Here is a 22979-nt window from a genome sequence, read left to right on the forward strand (position 1 = left end):
CCTCCGTTATTCTGACTGGAGATAAGATAACGCCATACAGCTTTCACTACTCTATAAATAGTACCCTGCAGGTAGGGCGTAAGAATTGTACCTGCTGCCCCCATTGCATGATCGTAAGAGGCGACTAAACTTGGGATCTTATCTTTTCTCTTCTTTCCTGATAACTTTCTTCTTCCTAATGTCTCCCTTGACAATGCCTCACTTTTGGCCTTTAGTTGAGCGTTCGCCGCTGTGAGGAAGGTTTTGGGTTCTGTCCCCTAGCCGAGACATACCACAGTCTTTAAAAATGGTAGTTGCTACTCCTGCTTTAGCGCTCGGCATATTTGGAGTGGGACGACTGGTTGGCCCGTTGTCAGTATAATGTGACCGGGTGGGGTGTGCTGCTGGGTGTCTTCGGCAGTATGCTTCAGTGAGATAGCACTTTAAATCGGCAAAAGTTCCGGCCTATCACAAGGAGACTAAACACGAACATACCGCAGCCTCCCAAAACACATACGCACTCACCACACTCATACATGTCGCACGCACGGGAGGCCGTCCTTAAATGACCTTAGATGTTAATAGGACGTTAAACAAAATAAACCAAACCAAACCAAACTCTATAAATATTCGATTTTGAGGCTCGTAACAGTAAACTACAATTATGTACTTCTGACAATATTCCCTGCTTTATTTTTTAGTAGCAGTCGCATTGGTCTTTCTTTTAAACACTTATCACCATGTGAAATTTTAAGAAATTTTGGCATAATGGATTTTGAGATAAAACTCGAGAAATGAAACTGCTGGCCTGTACAAATAGATGAATTAAAATTAAAAACATGTCCATGAATAATGCAGCAAATCTATTACATTAGCCATTTAATTTGCCACAAACAAGTTACACTTTTTGCACCTGGACCAAGATTACTTCTTTTGGATTAAGGCATGAAACTCCATCCACCACTATACCACCACATCTTAATATTAGGTCATGTACACTCTCTGAAAAAAAATTGTAGTCATTCAAAATTAAGAAATATTTAAATTGTAATCTTACATTTGCAAAAAAATATAATTGACATGATGGCCCAATATTTTTGGTACCTACAATGTCACTTTTTAAACATTTTACTAAATTTAAGCTTCACACTATATAATTAAACAGAATGGGAGTTCCAATTTCCTATACAGTGCTTATACACATAGCAATTTTTAAGACTCATTTGTCAGGAGTGTATCTAGGGATCTTTTATGATGTATGTATGTCTCCCTATTGACATAATTGCTCTACAGCTCCATTCTTTTACTTATGTTAACAGAGCATTCCACAATTTTCACTTGAATTTTAAATAGAGTATACTAACTACTCCATTACCATATGAGATTTCTGGGTTTTCTCCCGTTACCAACTGGAATGTATACCCCTGCAATATGCCCGCTGTCCGTATAATGTGACCGGGTGGGGTGTGCTGCTGGATGTCTTCGGCAGTATGCTTCAGTGAGGTAGCACTATAAATCGGCAAAAGTTCCGGCCTATCACAAGGAGACTTAACACGAACATACCGCAGCCTCCCAAAACACACATACGCACCCACCACACGCATGCATATCGCACGCACGGGATGCCGTCCTTAAATGACCTTAGCTGTTAATAGGACGTTAAACAAAATAAACCAAGCCAAACCAAACCAAACCCCTGCAATATCGGTGATGATGTTTTAGCTGCCTTCGGTCCATAATGCCTTCCAGTTATGTTGTCTTCTTGTATCTCATAAGCTTCCTAAAATTGAATACAAATTCCAATTTTCCAGTGATGTTCTGACTTCGAATTAAGTAGCTCTGCATCTGATTGTGTATTTAATGCTCTGGTTTATATAAAAATTAATACTCGATCTGTATACATTACTTAAAATAATAAGGATATGTCCATTTGAAAAAGAAAACACCTAAGTTTTAAATTGTCGTAAAAATGATTAATAAGGCACGAGTAATTAGAGGCACATTTTATACTTGATAAAAATGAAATGATTTATTATATTAATTCAATGTTATAAACACACTGTCATGGTTGCAAGATTTTAGTGTAGACATACAAAGAAGTAATTGGGAATGAATCTTTTATTCATTTTCTAATTTGAAACTTAAAGATGCCTACAAATCAGGGTTTTGGTGTAGTTCAAGCAACAAGAACATCAAATCTGTTGAAAAATATTAATAGACATAACATTGTATTAAAATTTAGGATGTCAAAATGAAACTAAATGGAAAATAGGTTCTAGATAACGTTTTAGATTAGGAAACATTGTACTCCCTCTGATGAAGGACAGAGATACATACATGTAATCCAGATACTTTTGCTGTCATAGTAAAAAATATATAACTGATAACTGACAGTCACATCAACATTTTCCATGTCACTTAAATTAAAAGATTCCGTGTTTTGAGCTTTGCCAATGCATTTTCTTTTTTGGTTTGCCGTCATCGTTGATTTGTGTTCATTGTCCATATAAGTTAATAATATGATATCATAGTGTTTTATATAATTACAAGTTTATTATTACTGCAAAGACTGATGGTACTTGTGTATGATTTATCATGAACATTTTGCATGTGCATTCTTGTTTTGTATAAGTTGTGTATAATATAATATAATAGGGCCGACTTGAATAGTAAATTAATTCATGGACCTTCATACCTACATGTTTAAGCTCTAATGCTACATTTACATGTGAAATAAACATATGAAATAAATTGTAGCCAAAATCCTACTATAAATATAAGGTATATATGGTAACATTTGTGAATTACATGTTCATTAATTTTCAGATTGACTACTAGAAACATACTTCCATTTCTGGATATAGAGTCATGGAAAACCAAAGCACAACGTAAATTAACACTGGGTTTTGACACTAACTGTTGCTGGGTTGCCCAAATTGTTTTATTATTAGACATGGCAAATCCATTTTCAAGTCTCATTATTGTTCCTCGAACTCTTTCTGTACAGACTCTTGTCATATATAGACGACAAAAATGCGAAGCCTACTCCCCATTGTTGTATATATGTATACACAAGGTACTTTGTAAAAAAAAAAACCCATTAAGATTGTCAACAAGAGTGTTCCGAGAATAGCATACTGTCAATCGACAAAACACATCCTATAACATATAAGTGAAGTTTACATATCATGTCATTTGGAATTTGTGATTATTTTAATTTACCAGGGTTTATGGAAACCTGCTGGCACCCAGGAAAATAATGTTTGTGTCAAAGCCTGTAGTCAAAGTTAAATGTTAATTTTATTGGGTCATCGGACCCAAAGGGTCGGGATGACCTGTTGTCATCGTGCTTTGTTCGTCGTCGCCCACTGTCCTTAAATTTTTCCTTTAACAATATTCTTCTCTATCACCAAAAGGCCCTAAGTGCTGATATTTGGCCAGTAGGTACCTGGGTTGGCGTGCCACAAAGTTCCCTCATATGAATGACCTTTACCTACTTTTAAGGTAAAAACCTTATGACTGAAAAGTCCAGGGTAATGAAATTTGGTCAGTAGGTTCGTGGAGTTGAGTGCTACAAAGTGTCTTCAGATGAATGACCTTGGCCTATTTTCAAGGTCACATGGGTCATATATATGAAAACATTTAACAATCTTCTCAATAACTGAAAGGTGCATGGTAATACTATTTTGCTAGTAGGTATGTACATTTGTAATATTGAGTGCTACATAGTTTCTTCATATAAAAGACCCTAACCTTTGTTAAAGGTCATATTGGTCAAATGTCTTAAAATCTCAAGAAACTTCTCCACAATAACCAAACGACCAGGGGTACTGATATTTGGCTAATAGGTAAGGGTACCATATGTGTTCAAATGATTGGCCTTGATCTACTTTCAAGATCAAAAGGGTCTTACATGTGAATTTAGATGTAGATCTATGTCAGGTGACCGTTAAGACCTGTAGGCCTCTTGTTTTACTAATCCTTGTTTTTGTTCATCTATGCCAAATGCTACAGGTGAATTAAAATTATTGCTATATCAACACTTCTCACACTTTGACAGTGTTCCAGTTGATCTGCATCAAGTTTAATTTATAAAGCAGCGCCATTAATTCTGTTTCATTTCATCACGTATGATGCTTTCATTAGAATAAACTTCATATTATTGAAATTTCTATATAATATATTCAGTATTTTGGTGTGATCAATGACCTGTTAAGGATATATATATTTGTAACTTCTGTTTGGTTTTCATTGAATTTTTTTTATCCAAATCATTATATTGCCGGAGAACTAAATTGATATTATTCAAAGTGAATATAAATATGAGGTACTCGCCTGTAACTTAGTGAAAGCATAATGTATAATGTTCTTGTTGTTTGTATTTACAGAAAAAAATCTACAACACGCTATTTAGTTATTCGTTCAATGTTGGTAGCTCCAATCCTAAACATGGTGTTTGATATTTTATGTTAGTTTTTAGTATTTACTAACTTATAATTAAACTAAACCTTTACGAATTTGGGTTTATTGTGATATTTTTTTACCAAACGTCAACCAATTTTAAAAAATGAATGCAAAATATTTCAGAATTGAATTTAAAAAATAATTAACACTGACTGCACAAATTTGAAAGAGTGCCATTGAGATGACGTACCGTATAAGTCCTATTAACAGCACCTCCCCTAATATTGGCACCATGCAAGAATACTCAGAATGCTTATAGAAACTTCCATTAAATACTCTAACATCATCAATTTACACAATTTAGAAACGTAACATTAATCAACGCTCAAAATTGATTGCAGAAGAGAAAATTTATGAAACAAAATAAGGATTTGTATGGAGATATAATCTGGTCTGGAAGAATAAGCATGATCCCAATCTACTTCATCACTGTGAAAGTCTAGGTTAAATCTGGGTCAAGTGACAATCTCAAATGGGGATCAAGCGGTGATAAATTAAGTGAACCACTAGAAAGCTTTAATCAAGTGAACCACTAGAAAGCTTTAATCAAGTGAACCACTAGAAAGCTTTAAGGCATACAAGAATCACTGTTAACTGTAAAAATTCTTGTAGTGTTCATTCAGGCTAAAGCCTGTTTCATAAATGTCGCAGAAATTTCATAAATGTCGAAGAAATATTAACCAGTGACTAGAATTGTTTCCGACAAATTACGAAAACAATTATCTGAAATAAAGGCATCCGTCCTTGCCAATAACCTGCGCCCAACACCCTAAATAAGGATTAAATGATGCGTTTACTCATTGTACAACAGTCTTTTACCAACACTGAAACTGTTTGCTTATATATTCATATGATAAATGTGATCTGTTGTAGAATTACTGAAGAGGAAGCAGAAAACATTACAGTTGTGGCAGGAAGATTTGGAGTGGGCTGTTAAAGGTGTGTTCATTGTCAAAAGATTTATAACGTTGCTAGTGTTTGCTCTGGATCTGAAAAGTATTTGCAAATATTAGCCAAATCAGATTTCTATTGGCCAAATTTGTATTTGTATATTTCAAAAGGTAATCATTATTCCCGCACAAGCTGGCAAAGAGGATATATTTAAGTGCCATGTTCTGTACTTCCATGGGAGACCAAACCATTGGGGATATTTTCAATGGCCTTGTAACTTACGAACATAGTTTTTTTCTTTTGATTTTCAAGGTCAAAGTCACAGGTTAAATATGGGGATTTGACTTAACACGATAAAGACCAAACTGTTAGGGCATTTGCACAGGGATGCTTTGTTCTGTCTTGCTCTTGTTTCTATGGTTTTAGATATTTCTTTTTTTACCATCAAATATATGCTTCAGAGGAGCAGAAAGCATCCAGCGAGAAGCATGGGTCTCCGAAAGCTAGTGTTCAGGTGACAGCTTCAGCCTGTGAAGATGAGGTGTCCACTGACATTGAGAAGGATGTGTCTCCTATAGCTAGTGTTCAGATGACAGATTCAGCATGTGGAGGTGAGGTGTCCACCGTCATTGAGAAGGATGGGTCTCCTATAGCTAGTGTTCAGATGACAGATTCAGCATGTGAAGGTGAGGTGTCCACTGACATTGAGAAGGATGTGTCTCCTATAGCTAGTAGCGAGTGAAGATGAAGTGTCCATTGCAATGGATGTGTCTCCTGTATCTACTGATACAGATTGGGTGCCAGATTCAGCGAGTGAGGATGAAGGGTCCATTGAGATGGATGTTTCTATTATATCTACTGATACAGATTGGGAACCAGATTCACAAAGTGAAGAGGAAGTATCCATGGAGATGGATTGGTCTCCTTTATCTATATTTACCGATACAGCTTTGATGCCATATCTAGCAATTGAAGATGAAAAGTCCACTGAGAAGGATAGGGACAATGATCGGGTGCCTGATACAGCGAGTAATGATAATGATGAAAACAGGGAGAGTCCCACTTGTTGTCATGAACAAATTGCAGAAAGTCTTATAGAGAGGGATTTAAAACACCCAGAGATTTTTATCCGCAAAACGCTGTCTTCAAAAGTTTCTCCAACAGGAAGAAATAAAGCCTCAACACGTGCCTGGAACAATTACCATTGTTGCTTTATTTGCAAAAAAACTGCCTACTTACATCGTCAAACACTTGCTTACACACCAAACTAGTGAGGAAACACGCGAGTTAAAATCACTTAAAGATTCCAAGGAAGAGGAACATAAAGCGAGAGCCAAATCAATGCAGACCATGCTAAGGAATAGAGGGGACCATGAGCATAACTTCGCTGTTAAAAATGGCGGCGGAGAACTAATCATAGCCAGAAAATCAGGTAATTTTAATTCAGAAAACTACGGACCATGCCCACAATGTCTTGAGTAGATCAAACCGGATTGCTACAGTACCAGACACCAGTCGTTATGTCCTACATCTAAACCTGGAGGAAAGATGATGACACCAGTCGAAAGGAGAAGCAATAGTCAAGTCGTCCGTAGTCTTAGGGGATGTAAGCGACATTGCATCCAGGAAGCTCGTAGCATATGTTTACCCAGTAATGACACGCGATGAAGTAACCCAGTGCTCCAAAGAAGACCCTACGATTGTTGCACTTGGAAATAACTGGCTGAAGAGAAATATGGGAAATTAATTGAAAAGGAAATACTACACTTCTACCAGAATGAGGGGAGCTGCCAGACTACTGAACAATTAGAGATCATTGACAGGAAAACATCATCACAAAGATTTTCTTACTCCAGCATACTTTTACTCTGTGTGCGAGGCTGCACTTCTATGTGCACACATGGAGAACGATGATGAAGACCTTAAAAGTCCCTCTGCGGCACTCAAAATTGGGTTTGATATCGGGAGAATGTGCAGTATTAAACTAGGTTTGGCTTTGCGTGGAGGAAATGAGAGGCAGAAAAAGGAAGCGGAATAATTCACATCCCTAATGAAAATGGAATGGTCAACAAGAGTATCACGTATGGCCCATTTGAAGTTAGGAGAGGACAAACTGAACAGGCCTCAGAAGTCGCTTCCCATTCCAGAAGTTCTGTCTGTCTTAGGAGGGCGTATGATGGAGGAACTGAAAACCATGGATATGAGGAGGAACTTTGACACGTACAAGCGTGCAGTAATGCTTGTACAGACCAGACTACTCACTTACAACAAGCGTCGATCAGGAGAACTTGAGGTTTTGAGGTAACTGTTTCCAGAATAAACAATAGTATCCTTATCAAATCTGACTAGGGATTAATTTATGAAGATAAAAAGAAATTTCATCACATTGAGTAAAAATTTGAACTCAACATGTTATATATATCAGCATTAGCTTGTTATGCTGGTACTGGTTTTCATTGTAAACATTTATTTCAAAATCCAAGCACATTACATGTTGCACATTAAGAACTTCAGAATAATTTTCATCAAATGAATAGTGATTTAAAATTTTAAATCTACAGCCTCAATAACTACAAGACCAGGTCAAAGGGCTTAGATGAGGCAGACAAAGCTTTAATGGGAACAGACATGACAGATCTGGAGAAGTATTTGATGGAAAACCAAGAAATAATAAAGATCAGAGGGAAGGTATGATATATATCTATATATGTTAAATAGTTAACATTTATAATTGCCAGGCCCAGTTTGGACATCAATTGAATTATCTTAAATCTGCTATGTCCAATATTGACCACCTACTTCCCCTATATGACTTGATGATTTTCTGCATTAGGCTATTGTTTTTGTCAAATGTAAGAAAGGTTCTTGTGCAAGTTTGTCATGGTACTTCTCATTTTGGTGTGAATGCAGATCACTGATGAATTTTGATGACTGTACTATTGTTTGGACAAATAGAAGTCTCGATTATACCAGGCAATGTGTCATTGAACCATTTATTTTTTACATTTACGCTGCAGTCCCACTAGATAACCTTAACAAGGCCATACTTTCAAACCTCTAATTAATCACTTACATTAAGTCCCCAAACGAAGTGGGGACCTTATTGGTTTTACTCTTTTTCTCATTATTATTCTTATTCTTCTTCCGCCGTGAATTTTTTCTGCAAAATTTCTCGAAAGTTATTTGGGGGAGCTTAATGAAACTTTACACGAGTATTGGGGAGGGTAAGGAAAGGTGCAAGAACACTTTTTTTTGGCGGAAAATGGCCGATATTTCCGGGTCTCTGTTTGGTAAAAATCTATATATTGTCCTATTTCGGTGAAAGTTGGTATATGGGGGTTTTGAAGGAAGGCGAACACAATGATACGACTGCGGAGGGTTTGGGGGACTTCTGTAAAGACTAGGGGCCAGTAACTAGAATATTGTTCTTAAGTTGGGAAATAAGGGAACGATAAGATGATGCAAAGATTTTGTTAAGAGCGTAACTGGAAACCCCTCTTAGCACGCCCTTAACGCACACTTAAGGTGATACTTTGCTAAGGATGAAATATTTACGGAGTCCGTACCTTGGCTCTTTGACTACTTTCTCCAAAAATCACAGAAACGCTTTATTAGCATGCAGAAAAACACATAAAAATCAAGCTTCCTTGTGACTCCACTTTCGTTTTAACTTGAGAACATCATGGCTTCAAATACGACAAAGAGGGCTCGGAAACCAAATTTTACACAACCGGAGTTGGAGATACTTGTAGATGAAGTGAGTAAAAATAGAAACATCCTTATGGGGAAGTTCAGTGACACTGTCACAAATGAGAAGAAAAAGAAAATATGGGGACACATAACAGTTAAGATCAACTCATCATCGCACTCGTCACGAGAAGTGGACGATGTGAAAAAGAAATGGCAGGACTGGTCCAGCATTGTTAAAGGGAAGGCATCTAAGTTACAAAGGGAAAGGAAGAAGACAGGGGGTGGAGAACAAACAGAACCTTCACTTTCCGCCCTAGAGGAAAAAGTCCTGTCGGTGATTGGGGTCACTGCTGTGGAAGGGTTAGATGTAATGATGCCTGACACATTTGAAAGGTCAGTAGATATTGTAGATACCACTGATCATTTAACGACATGCACAGAAACTGATTCAACTGATACAAGTATGTATGGGAGTAATGAAATTGAAAAACTTTGGGACACATCAATAAATTCGATAATCGAGCAACATACAAATACAAGTAGTGCTACAGCAACGTGCACACACACATCGCCCCCTCCCTCATCTACGTTTGAACCTTCTGTATGTAAAACTTTGGGTAGGAAACGAAAAATAGTTCCAGATTCTCACGAGGAAGAAGCATCAAAGATCTATGCTTTAGAAAGAGAAAAATTAAGTATTGAAAAAGAACGCTTGAAAATAGAGCAGGAGCGACTAGCTGTAGAAAAATCACGACAGCGGTGTGAAGAAGAAATCCTCAATATTTTGCAATGCCATGTCACCGGTACTACAACAGGTGCTCAATTACCACAGGATGAGATGAACACATCAATGCATTTTACATGTCTTTAAGTAAGTACATACAAACTGTCGCGCACCTCCGTTTGACTATTGTATTTCACTTACTAGTTTTTGAAACAGTTTCAATTCAGTAGAATTCAAAATATAACTTGATTCACAACTTAATGTATTACGACATTCAGTCTCCATCTCAATGGATAATATGAAATTAAGACGTATACATGCATAGCAATATACATTTTACTTAACACTTTAATCGATGTGTAGAACTTAATGATTTAATTATTATTGATTATTGCAGGTTAAACGAAAAGTGCGGAAAACACATTTATGGCGAAAATATCCGGGAACATTGGTTTAATGTGAAACCGGACCTTAACGACAAGGACCTGTCGAATTTTTCAATAGAGATTGAAAGTTTATGTACTACCCGAATGGTTACACCAACGTCAAATTTGTCTTCGCCATCATCTGTGAATTCCTTTTATGGAAACAGCATTCCATTATCAGCTTCCGACACTATTCAGATATCGCCTGGATCTATTTTCACATTAGAAGAGTTCCACAGTGAAGTCGTCCGACGTTTATCTCAATTTTACTATGATATTTGACTTTTTGTTCGGTTTTATTTTCAAGCTCAAGACAATGGGTTAACTATTACTTGAAAGTTTAAAAACTGGTGATATTTATTGAATCTATCATTGATCTTACCGGAAAAGTATTCCTAGAAAACTTAGTTTTGTAATTTGTTTGATTTGTTAAATACAGCAAATTTCATTTACAGTTGGTTTTACCAAATTTACTTGTTGGAACATTTAGCCATAAGGCTTAGGGAAACACCTAACATAAGCAGTGAAGTTTTGATGATATTCTTGTGCATTATTGTGAGACAAAATTTGTACATGTATTAATTAGTACATTTTATTCTAAAATAAAGTTTGTCAAACTGAAATTATATTTAACATTGTCAGATGGACTATTTTGAATCGCTTTTCGTCGGTGGTTCGTTGTCTGTCGTTCGTCTAGCCGTCGTCTGTCAACAATCTCCGTAATTCCAATCCCCAAGAAATCCCATAAAGAGTCTGATATCAAAATGGCCAACATGTATAGCCATCTTTAATTTTGACGTTTGAAGTTTGTTATCAATATGCTGGAGACATTTTGGAAGAATACATCTTAAAGTCGAGTTGAAGTTCCATTCAATGCCAAGTATAACTTGAAGTTTGTTATTGCTGACATTTTTAGCCCACCATCATCAGATGGTGGGCTGTTCAAATCGCCCTGCGTCCGTGGTCCGTCGTCCGTCCGTCCGTCCGTCCGTCCGTAAACAATTCTTGTTATCGCTATTTCTGAGAAAGTGCTGATGGGATCTTTCTCAAATTCCATATGTAGGTTCCCCTTGGTGCCTAGTTGTGCATATTGCATTTTGGGAACCATCGGAAAACAACATGGCCGACAGGCAGCCATCTTGGATTTTGACAATTGAAGTTTGTTATCTCTATTTCTGAGAAAGTATTGAAGGGATCTTTCTCAAATTTCATATGTAGGTTCCCCTTGGTGCCTAGTTGTGCATATTGCATTTTGGACCCATCGGGAAAAAAACATGGCCGACAGGCAGCCATCTTGGATTTTGTCAATTGAAGTTTGTTATCTCTATTTCTGAGAAAGTATTGAAGGGATCTTTCTCAAATTTCATATGTAGGTTCCCCTTAGTGCCTAGTTATGCATATTGCATTTTGGGACCGATCAGAAAACAACATGGCCGACAGGCAGCCATCTTGGATTTTGACAATTGTAAGTTTGTTATCTCTATTTCTGAGAAAGTATTGAAGGGATCTTTCTCAAATTTCATATGTAGGTTCCTCTTGGTGCCTAGATATGCATAATGCATTTGGGACCGATCAGAAAACAACATGGCCGACAGGCAGCCATCTTGGATTTTGACAATTGGAATTTGTTATCGCTATTTCTGAGGAAGTACTGAAGGGATCTTTCTCAAATTTCATATGTAGGTTCCCTTTGGTGCCTAGTTATGCATATTTCATTTTGGGACCAATCGGAAAACAACATGGCCGACAGGCAGCCAACTTGGATTTTGACAATTGGAGTTTGTTAACGCTATTTCTGAGGAAGTACTGAAGGGATCTTTCTCAAATTTCATATGTAGGTTCCCTGTGGTGCCTAGTTATGCATATTGCATTTTGGGACCAATCGGAAAACAAAATGGCCGACAGGCAGCCATCTTGGATTTTGACAATTGAAGTTTGTTATCGCTATTTCTGTGAAAGTACTGAAGGGATCTTTCTCAAATTTCATATGCAGGTTCCTCTTTGTGCCTGGTTATGCATATTGCATTTTGAGACCAATCAGAAAACAACATGGCCGACAGGCAGCCATCTTGGATTCTGACAATTAAAGTTTGTTATCGCTATTTCTGTGAAAGTAATGAAGGGATCTTTCTGAAATTTCATATGCAGGTTCCCCTCAGTGCCTAGTTATGCATATTGCATTTTGAGACCAATCAGAAAACAACATGGCTGACAGGCAGCCATCTTGGATTTTGACAGTTGAAGTTTGTTATCGCTATTTCTCAGAAAGTAATGAAGGGATCTTTCTGAAATTTCATATGCAGGTTCCCCTCAGTGCCTAGTTATGCATATTGCATTTTGAGACCAATCAGAAAACAACATGGCTGACAGGCAGCCATCTTGGATTTTGACAGTTGAAGTTTGTTATCGCTATTTCTCAGAAAGTAATGAAGGGATCTTTCTAAAATTTCATATGCATGTTCCCGTCGGTGCCTAGTTATGCATATTGCATTTTGAGACTAATCGGAAAACAACATGGCCGACAGGCAGCCATTTCGGATTTTGACAATTGAAGTTTGTTATCGCTATTTCTGTGAAAGTACTGAAGGTATCTTTTTCAAATTTCATATGTAGGTTCCCCCCAGTGCCTAGTTTTGCATATTGGAACCAATACGAAAACAACATGGCCGACAGACAGCCATTATAGCTAAATCTTAAATTCTGTATATAGGTTCCCCTTGTTTGAACAGTACTAGAGGGCTGTTTCTGAATTTACACAGATAAGTAAGACTTAGAGGAAGGGAAAAGTAGGGAAAAGATCAATCTGACATGGAACCTATAAAGATCATTCAATGGTGGGCGCCAAGATCCCTCTGGGATCTCTTGTTATGAATATTCTTATCACATATACTACAATGGAGGTTCTCTTCTTTTTAGCCTACCACCATTCGATGGTGGGTCGTTCAAATCTCATTTGTCCGTCGTACGCCACTTGTTATCACTATATTGTATTGTATTTCTTAAAAAGGAAACTGGAAGGATTTTTTTTTCAAACTTCATATGTAAGTCTCCTTTTTCAGTATTTATATCCATTAGATTTAGACTGATCAAGAAAACAAATGGCCGACAGTCAGCCATATTTGATTTTGGTAACTTGAGTTCATTATGGCTATTTCTTGAAAAATACTGGAAGGGGTTTTCTCAAACGTCATGCATAGGTTTACCTTGGTTTGGTTTCGTCTTTGATTTTAGGTGCGACTCAGAAACAAAATTGCAGATAGATGGCCATACTAGTATTTGATTTTGACTATTTCTGGTTTACAGAAAGTTTAGATTTCTCACAATAGCTAAATTACTCATTATGTCATTAAGATAAGATCCGCTGTATACAAAACGAATAAAGATCGCCAAGATCCCTCTTGGATCTCTTTTCAAGAGATATGATGATAGATGAAAAAGGGTGTATGATTAGTCAAACTAATAAAGAGCAAATTAAGCTGATTTTTCGATGGACCTAAGTATATTTATATTTAGATAATATCCTTTAATCTGAGATAAGAAATGAAATTTGAAGTATATCAGAGTGTGTCAAACTTTGTCGACATGTTGTATTATCTAATAGCTCACCTTCAGATGTTGAGCTTTTCAAATCGCACTGCTTCCGTGGTCCGTCTGTCCGTCTGTCCATAATCAATTCTTGTTATCTCTATTTCTTGAAAAGTACCGGAGGGATATTCCTCAAATTTCACATGTAGGTTTCCCTTGGTCCCTACTTGTGTCATGCTAATATTGAGACTGATCAGAAAAGAAAATGGCCGACAGACAGCCATCTTCGATTTTGATGGCGGGCGCCAATATCTGTCTGGGATCTCTTGCATTGTTTTATAACAATGTATGTACATGAAGAATCAAAACCCAAACATTGCTACATACATCTTTATCTTTATGCTTTGAAGAATATGTTGAAACAGGAAGTTCTATTTGTAGCATTAACATTACTAATTTTGTTGGTCATTTTGTTGTTGAAAACAATAAATGTTAAACAACCGCTTCTTTGATTTTCATTTTGAGTAAGACATTCAAGTTAATCAATGTTTGTAAAGACACTTGCTATGACGCTTTCTCTACCTCTGACGCCTGGCAAGGAATCATCCATCTGGGAGTTTGACAAGGTGTCTTCATTTCGATTGTCATCCTCGTCATCAGGCAGCAGATCTTCACAAGGAAGCCTTTTGTCAATGCAGATGTTGTGCAGCACTGCTGTTGTCATAATAACACGGACTGATCTTTCAGGGGACAAAGTAATACCTTTGTGGAGACATCTAAATCGCATTTTCCAAATACCGAAGGTTCTCTCTATTACACAGCGAGTTGCACGGTGAGCTACATTGTACCTCCGATCACCGGGTGTTGCTGGTGCTAATTTCGGTGTCATTAACCAAGGTCTGAGACCATAGCCACTGTCTCCGAGCATATAACCGTTAGATATTTGACCAGACTCGAAAGTAGCGCAAACTCCACAGTTGTTCCAGATGTGGGAATCGTGCGTTGATCCGGGCCACTTTGCCACGATATTGAGAAATCTGTAGTTTGAATCGCAAATTCCCTGTATGTTCAGTGCGTGAAACCCTTTCCTACAAACATAAAGGTGTTCTTCCTCTGATGGAGTATGGATGGGTATTAAACTTCCATCTACAGCTCCAAGGACATTAGGAAACGCTCGAATCGCAAAGAAATCCTGTTTAATCTTAGCTTGCTCCCTGTTAGTTAAGGGGAATTTTATGTACGACCTAGCATGGTTTGATAGAATGAGTGACACATCCCTGATGGCACGAGAAACAGTCATCTTACTAACACCATGGGCATCTCCTATAACTGACATGTAACTTCCGCTAGCATAATATCGCAAGGCAATCATTGCTTGCAAAGAAACCGGGAGAGCCATATTCCTTTTGGTTGTCCTTATCAGATTATTTTGAAGCAAACCACACAATTCATAGATGCTCTCCCTGTCCAGACGATAATCGTTAATAATTGCTTGGTCGCTTAGAAAGTCTAGCGGATTTTGGCGATCTCTGAACAATCTGTGAGGAATGGCTTCATCACCATCCAACAGCACATGTAAATTCATCAAAATCAAAGCCATGTTTCTTGTCCGATATTACGCACAAAGTGGATGTAAGGGGCGGTCATAGGCACCCTTAGCCTAAGATAGACTTTTTCCAGTAAGTATAGCATCTGGTTACACTCTTAAATGCTAAAGAGAGGTTTAAGAGTGTCTTACGACCACCTTAGAGTTTAAGGGTGCTTCAAGTTACCGGAGTAAAATAAGGGCGTGCTAAGAGGACGCTAAGAGGATATGTACAGTTAATCTTAAAATTTAAGGTTATACTTGGGTAAGATACCTTCTAGTTACACCCTTAGGACTTAAGACAAGGATAAGATGATATTAAGGCCTAAGATAGCTTCTAGTTACTGGCCCTAGGAATATTTTATTTTTTTTATAAAACCTTCATGTTTTCCCTTTAAGGAACAATTCCTGTATATCTGATAATTACTTTATCCCTGGTGTTACAGTTAGGGGAATATAGTTCATTATGGGACATGGGTCAGATGTTACAGTATTTGTTAAAGTAGGTTTGTGAACTTTGCTCCTTCAAGTCTCTTTTTTTTCTTCCCATGCTGCTTTTGGTTTGATGGTGAATGACAACTCTTTTGATGTATTCCTCTATTTAGAATGACAAAACTGTTCCAATCCTGGTACCTGAGGATGTGAAAAAGGCCCCAGAATTCATCACATCAGCTAACGTCAGAAGGGCTGTCGGGGTGAAATCATGGAACAACTATGTGTTTGCAAACACTGGCAAGATAATTTTCTTTGTCTTTGTTATTGTAAATTACAAACTAAAAATGACAGTTCAGGGTTTAGGATTAAAAGCAATTTGTATTTCAGGTTTTCTGTAATATAATCAGTGAAATATATGAAAAAATATGGCTATGAGTATATTTATCTTGATATTTTTTTTTGAATTCTGTGTAAATATTGCAAACTCGAACACATTTTCTCGGCGACTCATAAAGCATACCTTAAATGATTCATCAAGTATTAGCTGTTGTCTAACATATTCAATGCACACCTTTTGTGATATATGTACTTGGAAAGGCAAATAGAATTTATCAAATCTAAAAATATTAGCTATAACCTCGCATTTTTACAAGTGATGCTTACATTATTTCCTTTCTGTCATCAGGTGATGGCGTTATGCGTGCATATGATTCCTTGAAAGCAATTTGTGGGGAGCTTTCGCTAGGAGCACCAGATCGTATCACATCCGTTTCGATGAGGAAATACATTGTAACTCTCAGTCAGGTTTGTAATTCAACTTCTGAATTTAGTTAAGTTTGATAGCTTAGAAAGTCAATGTTTTACCTAAAAAATGCTGATAAATTTTCTTTTTTTTTAAATTATGGCTTCAGACATATTGCAGTTAAACAATTTGGGTATGAACTTGATGAACATTGGAAAAAAGTGAAGTGTATGAATTTGTTATGTAAATAGCTATTTTCTGTTAAACTTTTTCAGGTGATCGATATGAAAGAGCATGAGTTGGAGTGGTTGTGTAACCATTTGGACCATACAGCCCAAATCCACAAATTACATTACCGTTCTACGAGCGGTTTCATAGAAAGGGTCAATATTGGAAAGCTGATGCTGCTTCAAGACGTCAACCTTGCGGGGAAGTATGCAGGGAAACGACTGAAAGACATCAACTTGGCAGGTATATGGTTATCTCTGCTACATTGCTAGGTTTGATGTCTCTGTTTGTCAATGTTGAAATGAATGAAGGTCACAGAAATAACAAGTGTTGAAATTTTCAAAACAATCTCATGATAAAGATTGTTCATGTTGATAATGTTCGGACAATATCATGCTGCAGTTAAGAGCTAGCTAGTTTACTCAATATCACAATGGTCAAATGTGTTTAATTCTTTATTGCATTCATCTGAATAACCAAATATGACATTTAGCAAGAAGTTTGCTGGAAATGGTCTTTTCAAATGAATTGTCATTGTTTTGCTTTTGAGGTCACTTGAATTATTTCTTTAGTCTTCTATTAGGATCTTTTAAATCAAAACATTTTTCCTGTAGCTTTATCAATAGCAGTTGCCACAAAGGAGCATGGTTATACTTCCGAATGATCTATATATAATGGCAATCTTTTTTCTAAACCTATTGGCATTTTGTTATGCATGTGCTTTTAGATATATCATAAACAACTTGCCTGGTAAGTAGATGTCTGCACATCCAAGGTGGGATAGCCAATTCAAGTGTGAAACATGTAAACTTGTAATATAAATCTGTCTAGTTTGCAGAGACACACAGAGACACACAGGAAAGTCCAAAACAAATGTACATGTAGCTCCAAAATACCTCTCGTCACAATGTGTATATATCATGATGACTTTATAGTTATATTCTGTTTTCATAGGTGTTGCACAGTAGCACAACTACAGACCCGTGTACGTTCGCTGTTCCGTCTTAAACGCAACGGAAGTGCTACGGAAATGCTACGGAAGTGCTACGGAAATGCAACGGTAATGCTACGGAAGTGCTACGGAAATGGTACGGTAATGCTACGGAAGTGCTACGGAAATTGTACGGTAATGCTTCGGAAGTGCTACGGTAATGTTACGGTAATGCTACGGTTGACGCTAACAAATAATCGACCGTTTCTGAATAACTTGTCTGGTTCTTTTAAAAAGCGGATCCTAGACGAAGCGAACACGTAGAAACGACTGAAATGGTGTCTGAGGAGTAAATGTTGTATCGGGAAGTGGAAGAACGTTTTATCAAACCGTACTGCTATAGAAAACCTCAGTATGCGAAAATTTGTACAACTTTTAGAAACCGGAAATATTAAGGTCATAATTTATTATTCTCGGCAACAGAAGACGATAGCATCTCATTTTAAAATAAAATAGCTCTCTACACTAGCGCTGCGGTCGCGTATGTGTTGTCTCTGTGTGTCAGAACTTTATTGTTTTGTTTTTATGTATTTATCTGTAGACTGTGTATATATTTATACAGTTGTATATAGTTGTATTATATATATTACTCTACATAATCCGGGCCTAGCCTGTCCATGTGTGCATGTTAGTGTCGCTTGATTGAGAGAGTGGAATGTATGAGTATCAATCACCTGTGACTGTGCATGCATCTCGAGAATACTCGAAGTTGCATGCGCAGCCACATGCCATCACACACCTCAATCTCTTTCACTCTCACTTGTACCTATGGCATGGAGCTGGGCGGTTGGCCTGTCATCCCCTGGAACCTGGTAAGACAGACTAACCAGTATACTGTTGATATGTAGTAATATTATAATAGTGTAATAATATCTTCATTTATATTATAATATTCATGTAAAAGTATACTCTATCTCTTATTATCTATTTATTTCCTACAATTATCCTGTCCATTGGTATTATTAGTATTTTATTTAATTGTAGGCTTCCATCTTATATTAATAAACACCTGGACTAGAAACTCTGGCGTTCAAGAGATTGTGTGTTCTCCTGAAACGGCTACATATCTATATTTTCACTGCATTTATTCACTGCATTTGTACTGATAAACCGTAAGGTTTAAGTAATAAACTAATTGAATTGTAAAACTTGTATCAACGTGTTAATTTAGGAACAGGTAAACAGATCAAGAATTCTGAACACAGATTGACCAGGCTATGAATAGACCCCCTATAGGGCGAATTGTAAAAGGAGAAACTGACCAGGTGTGGTGATGACTTACACACCTGAACCCGATGACTCCTAATCAAGTGTATATCCATGGCCATCAGGTGAAGTTGATGGTGGTTGGGAGGGGGGTGGGGGGGGGGGGGGGGGGGGGGGGATTAGTACCCATGGCAACAAGTTAGGGGGGCAATTAAGTCAAGTACATGTACATGTCTGGCAAGTCTATATATAACAATCACTGGTACATATTACTGGTGTGTAAGCATTGACGATTTGTTTAAAAGTCTGATGTCGGATCAGAGGAAACTCTGGCTGGGGAGGGATGAAAACTAAAAACAAGACATCAATAGTTATATGCTTAAGAATATACAATGTGCATGTGCAATCAGATACGTGTACATCACACGTCTGCAATGGAGCGGACTCTGTGTGTTTACGTGATAATGGATAACACTCTGAAAAGCTTTATTAATGGACTTGTTTTGTGATCTAACCTTCAGTTGAGTGACAATCAGTTAACCTTTGCAACCTAGGAGAAGTGAGGAGTGCACGAGATTTAAGGTACTGAAGTAAACGTATACTTAGTGCACAACAGTTTTTTTAAACTTATTATCACAAAGGACATAACCCGGTAATTCACTGTTTCAATATATAAAGACTTCAACAGTGTAGAGTGAAATATCTACTTTTGAAATTAATTTTGATGCTGTTTGGGATCATTTTAATCATTACATGCTTCTATTACAACATATCAGTTTGTGTCAGAGGCCTAATAATGGCTGACTCAGGTGTAAAACTGTACATGTACTTCATGTAAATATTTTGTCAAACAGAGACAAAATATTAATATTTTATACATTGTATGTTCTGTCGACAGATCTTGAGACATGTACATGTCCAGACTACATTTACATTACACTGAAGCCAAACATCTAGGAAAGGCTTGTTGCCAATGGCCAACTGGGCGCAATATGCAACCCCACAGCCTTGAGGACATGCATCCTATCACACCTTCCCTGTAAGATGCTGATCAGTCTAGCTTTTTTTGTGTCTGGCACATGGTACACCTGGCCAGGTGACATGTCACCAATTAGCCAACATACCGAAATTTACCTGTATTACCTGGCCAACATGTCAAATTTTACACCTGAGTGAGTTTTAACTATCGCAGTAGCCTGTTCTTACTCTTACTTTTATGAAAGAAATTATGAAAATGTCAAGTTGAATATGACTTATAAAATAATGATTCAAATGAATTTATGTAGGCTACTTATCATAACAAACAAGTCTACATATATCATGAAATCATCATCTCAAGAGTTTAAATTACAAATGTATGCTTTTAATAATAGAAGTATTAGCAAGTGTCTTTAATGACTGTTATTTAAATCTGTGTATATGTGTGAGGGTGTGCGTGTTATTTTTTTTTTTTTTACAAAATAACAATTTTAGAAAAGACACCAAAGGAAATATGTGTTGTGCATACTAATACTTATAAAATTCTATCAAACTAGCAGCGGATGTGTTTCTTAATGAAGTAAAGCAACGTTGCCACGAAGAAAAGTTTTTGCTATTCCAACTTTGACATGGTATTCGGCGAACTCCGCGATAGAGACTTTGATGATGATGATGTTAGTGTGATGATACAAAACATATCTGTATAATATCAGTCATGAAACTACGCGATACAAATGATTCACCCTCTCTTTTACATTTTTTCAAAACTTTCCTTTTTGCCGATGATGGCAAATTTTGTAAAGCAGCACGTTATATTCAAGACTGTGGTGAACTCCTATCCGATATTGACAGTCTACGACTGGTGTAAAACTTTAAAATGTACGTTTAATATAAAGAACAATTGTTATATAACGTTTAGCAACAACAGATATACAACTGAGTATCCCGACAGCTTGGGTGAGGAATCTCTAAAGAAAGAAACACATGCTAAAGACTTGGGCCTATGGCTCACTCCGAATCTTAACTTCTTATTACAAGTTAGATAAGGGTTGGTAAGGTCATGCCAATCTACATATTTGAATTTTCAAAATGTTATTCGTTCCCTGTACATTAGTGCGGTCAGTTAGATTGCTGCTCTGAAATATGGTCAACATATCAATCAACACTCGTACACCAGATTGACGTTGTAAAGTTTTTTTTTTTTTTTTTTTTAATTTCAGTGTTTTAAATAAAAATTAAACGATAATAGTCTATATTACATGTAAATGTGTACACAATTCAACTTACCTAGTCTGGTATGTAGGCATTAATACATATATTTTTATTCAAATCTGTACATAGCCTGCTTGATCGAACTTTTACAGGATAATTTAACTTTTTAGTTCCACATCTTTTTTTGACTAGGTCGAGTAGCTCAACCCTGCTTTATCCCTGTAAATGCTGGATTATTGTAAGAAATCGTAATGTTCTTAAAAGAGTCCTAATTAATTTTAACTACCTTCGTCATGTTCCTGACAGTTTTTTAACGTCTCACTTGAGAGATTTATGTCGGACGAAGATTTGTTTTCAGAATTAGGTTTCTTTTTTACTGTTCATAACAAAACTTCCTTGATTGTCTTGATGATTTTTATTTAGGACATCAGTTCTATTTCACATGTGCATGCACTTTATATACCGTATTTGCTCTTACTATGTAATTAATTTGCTCTTGTTAAACTTTATCAGAGACATATATATATCACATATGTGATATATACGTCTCTGATTTTATCAATTTGTTATCAATTCTGTGATTAGACCTTTGGGTTTCAAAATTGAACTTAATAATGAATATCTCCATAGATCACGATGGCATTCTCATTAAAGTTGGAAGTTTTATGAAGCAGTCTATAACCTTACCTGTAGGCCATAATTATCTCTTATTGTTCTACCTTTCACACCTAGTATCACTTGGTCCACAGAATACCTTACCTTTAGTTAACCCACAAAGTTAACGGACAAAGTTTAGCCTTCAAATTCAATTTTGTATTTTTCAAAAATCTTGTACCACGTAGAATATGGACTACATAGTACCACATATTTCATGGACAAGCAATACCTCAAATTCCACTACACATTTGAATAGTGTATGAAATTTTGAACTTTTGTACCACATAGTTGGTGGACATGAAATTGCACAAATCTTAGCCTTCGAATTAAATTATGTAATTTTAGCTTGAAATCTTGTACCACATAATCTCTGTTCTACATTTTACCACATAATTGATGGACATGAAATGTACCACAAAGTTGATAGACATGAAATGATACAAAAGTTAAGCCTTCAAATTTAATTTCCAAAATATTGTACCGTATACAGTAGGGATACCACATATTCCACGGACAAGCAATACCTCGGTTGTTTTTTTTTTTAACTTAGTACCACATAATATTTGGACTGCATTGTACTACATAGTTAATGGACATGAAATGACACATGGTTTTTGTCTTCATATTTCATTTTGTACTTTTTCAAAAATCTTTCACCACATAATCTTTGGACTACATAGTACCACATAGTTTATGGACACGAGCTATACCTCAAATTTCACTACCACTTCGAATGTTTTATGAGTTTTTTCCACATAATCTTTGGACTACATAGTACCACATAGTTGATGGACACGAAATGACAAAATTTAGTCTTTGAATTTAATTATAAATTTTTATTTGCGCTTTTGTACCATGTACATTATCTTTTGACTACATAGTTGATGGACATGAAATGTACAATATAGTTGGACATGAAATGACACAATTTTGACTTTGAATTTTATTTAGTATTTTTGTATATTTTTTTTAAATCTTGTACCACATTAAATATTGACTACATTGTACCACATAATTGATTGACATAAAATGTACCACATAATTGATGGACATAAAAGTACCACAAAGTTAACGGACATGAAATTTGGGATCTTATCTTTTCTTTCTGAACAACTTTCTTCTTCCTAATGTCTCCCTTGACAATACCTCACTTTTGGCCTTTAGTTGAGCGTTCGCCCCTGTGAGGAAGGCTTTGGGCTCTGTCCCCTAGTCGAGACATACCAGAGTCTTCAACAAGAGATCCCAGA

The 22979-nt window shown here is 36.6% G+C and overlaps 3 protein-coding genes across 3 annotated transcripts in view; 2 read left to right on the forward strand and 1 right to left on the reverse strand.

The window, feature by feature from the left end:
• Window positions 1-8971: 8971 nt before the first annotated feature.
• LOC117341334 (myb/SANT-like DNA-binding domain-containing protein 4) lies at window positions 8972-10027 on the forward strand. The gene has a single exon (XM_033903194.1). The coding sequence runs from the start codon at window positions 9017-9019 to the stop codon at window positions 9893-9895; it is 879 nt and encodes a 292-aa protein (XP_033759085.1). The 5' UTR covers window positions 8972-9016; the 3' UTR covers window positions 9896-10027.
• A 4209-nt stretch (window positions 10028-14236) lies between these two features.
• Window positions 14237-15298, reverse strand: LOC117341395 (putative nuclease HARBI1). Its single transcript, XM_033903245.1, has one exon. It carries the CDS (start codon window positions 15296-15298, stop codon window positions 14237-14239), a length of 1062 nt encoding a protein of 353 aa, XP_033759136.1.
• A 451-nt stretch (window positions 15299-15749) lies between these two features.
• Window positions 15750-22979, forward strand: part of LOC117341396 (glutamic acid-rich protein-like) — a 36438-nt gene continuing 29208 nt past the window's right edge. The window contains exons 1-4 of the mRNA XM_033903246.1: window positions 15750-15785; window positions 15889-16015; window positions 16404-16522; window positions 16736-16931. Coding sequence (XP_033759137.1) covers window positions 15750-15785; window positions 15889-16015; window positions 16404-16522; window positions 16736-16931 — 478 coding nt within the window. The remainder of the gene's footprint in view (window positions 15786-15888; window positions 16016-16403; window positions 16523-16735; window positions 16932-22979) is intronic.

Source organism: Pecten maximus, chromosome 13, assembly GCF_902652985.1.
Source record: "Pecten maximus chromosome 13, xPecMax1.1, whole genome shotgun sequence".
In the NCBI taxonomy this organism is placed as follows: Eukaryota; Metazoa; Mollusca; class Bivalvia; order Pectinida; family Pectinidae; genus Pecten; species Pecten maximus.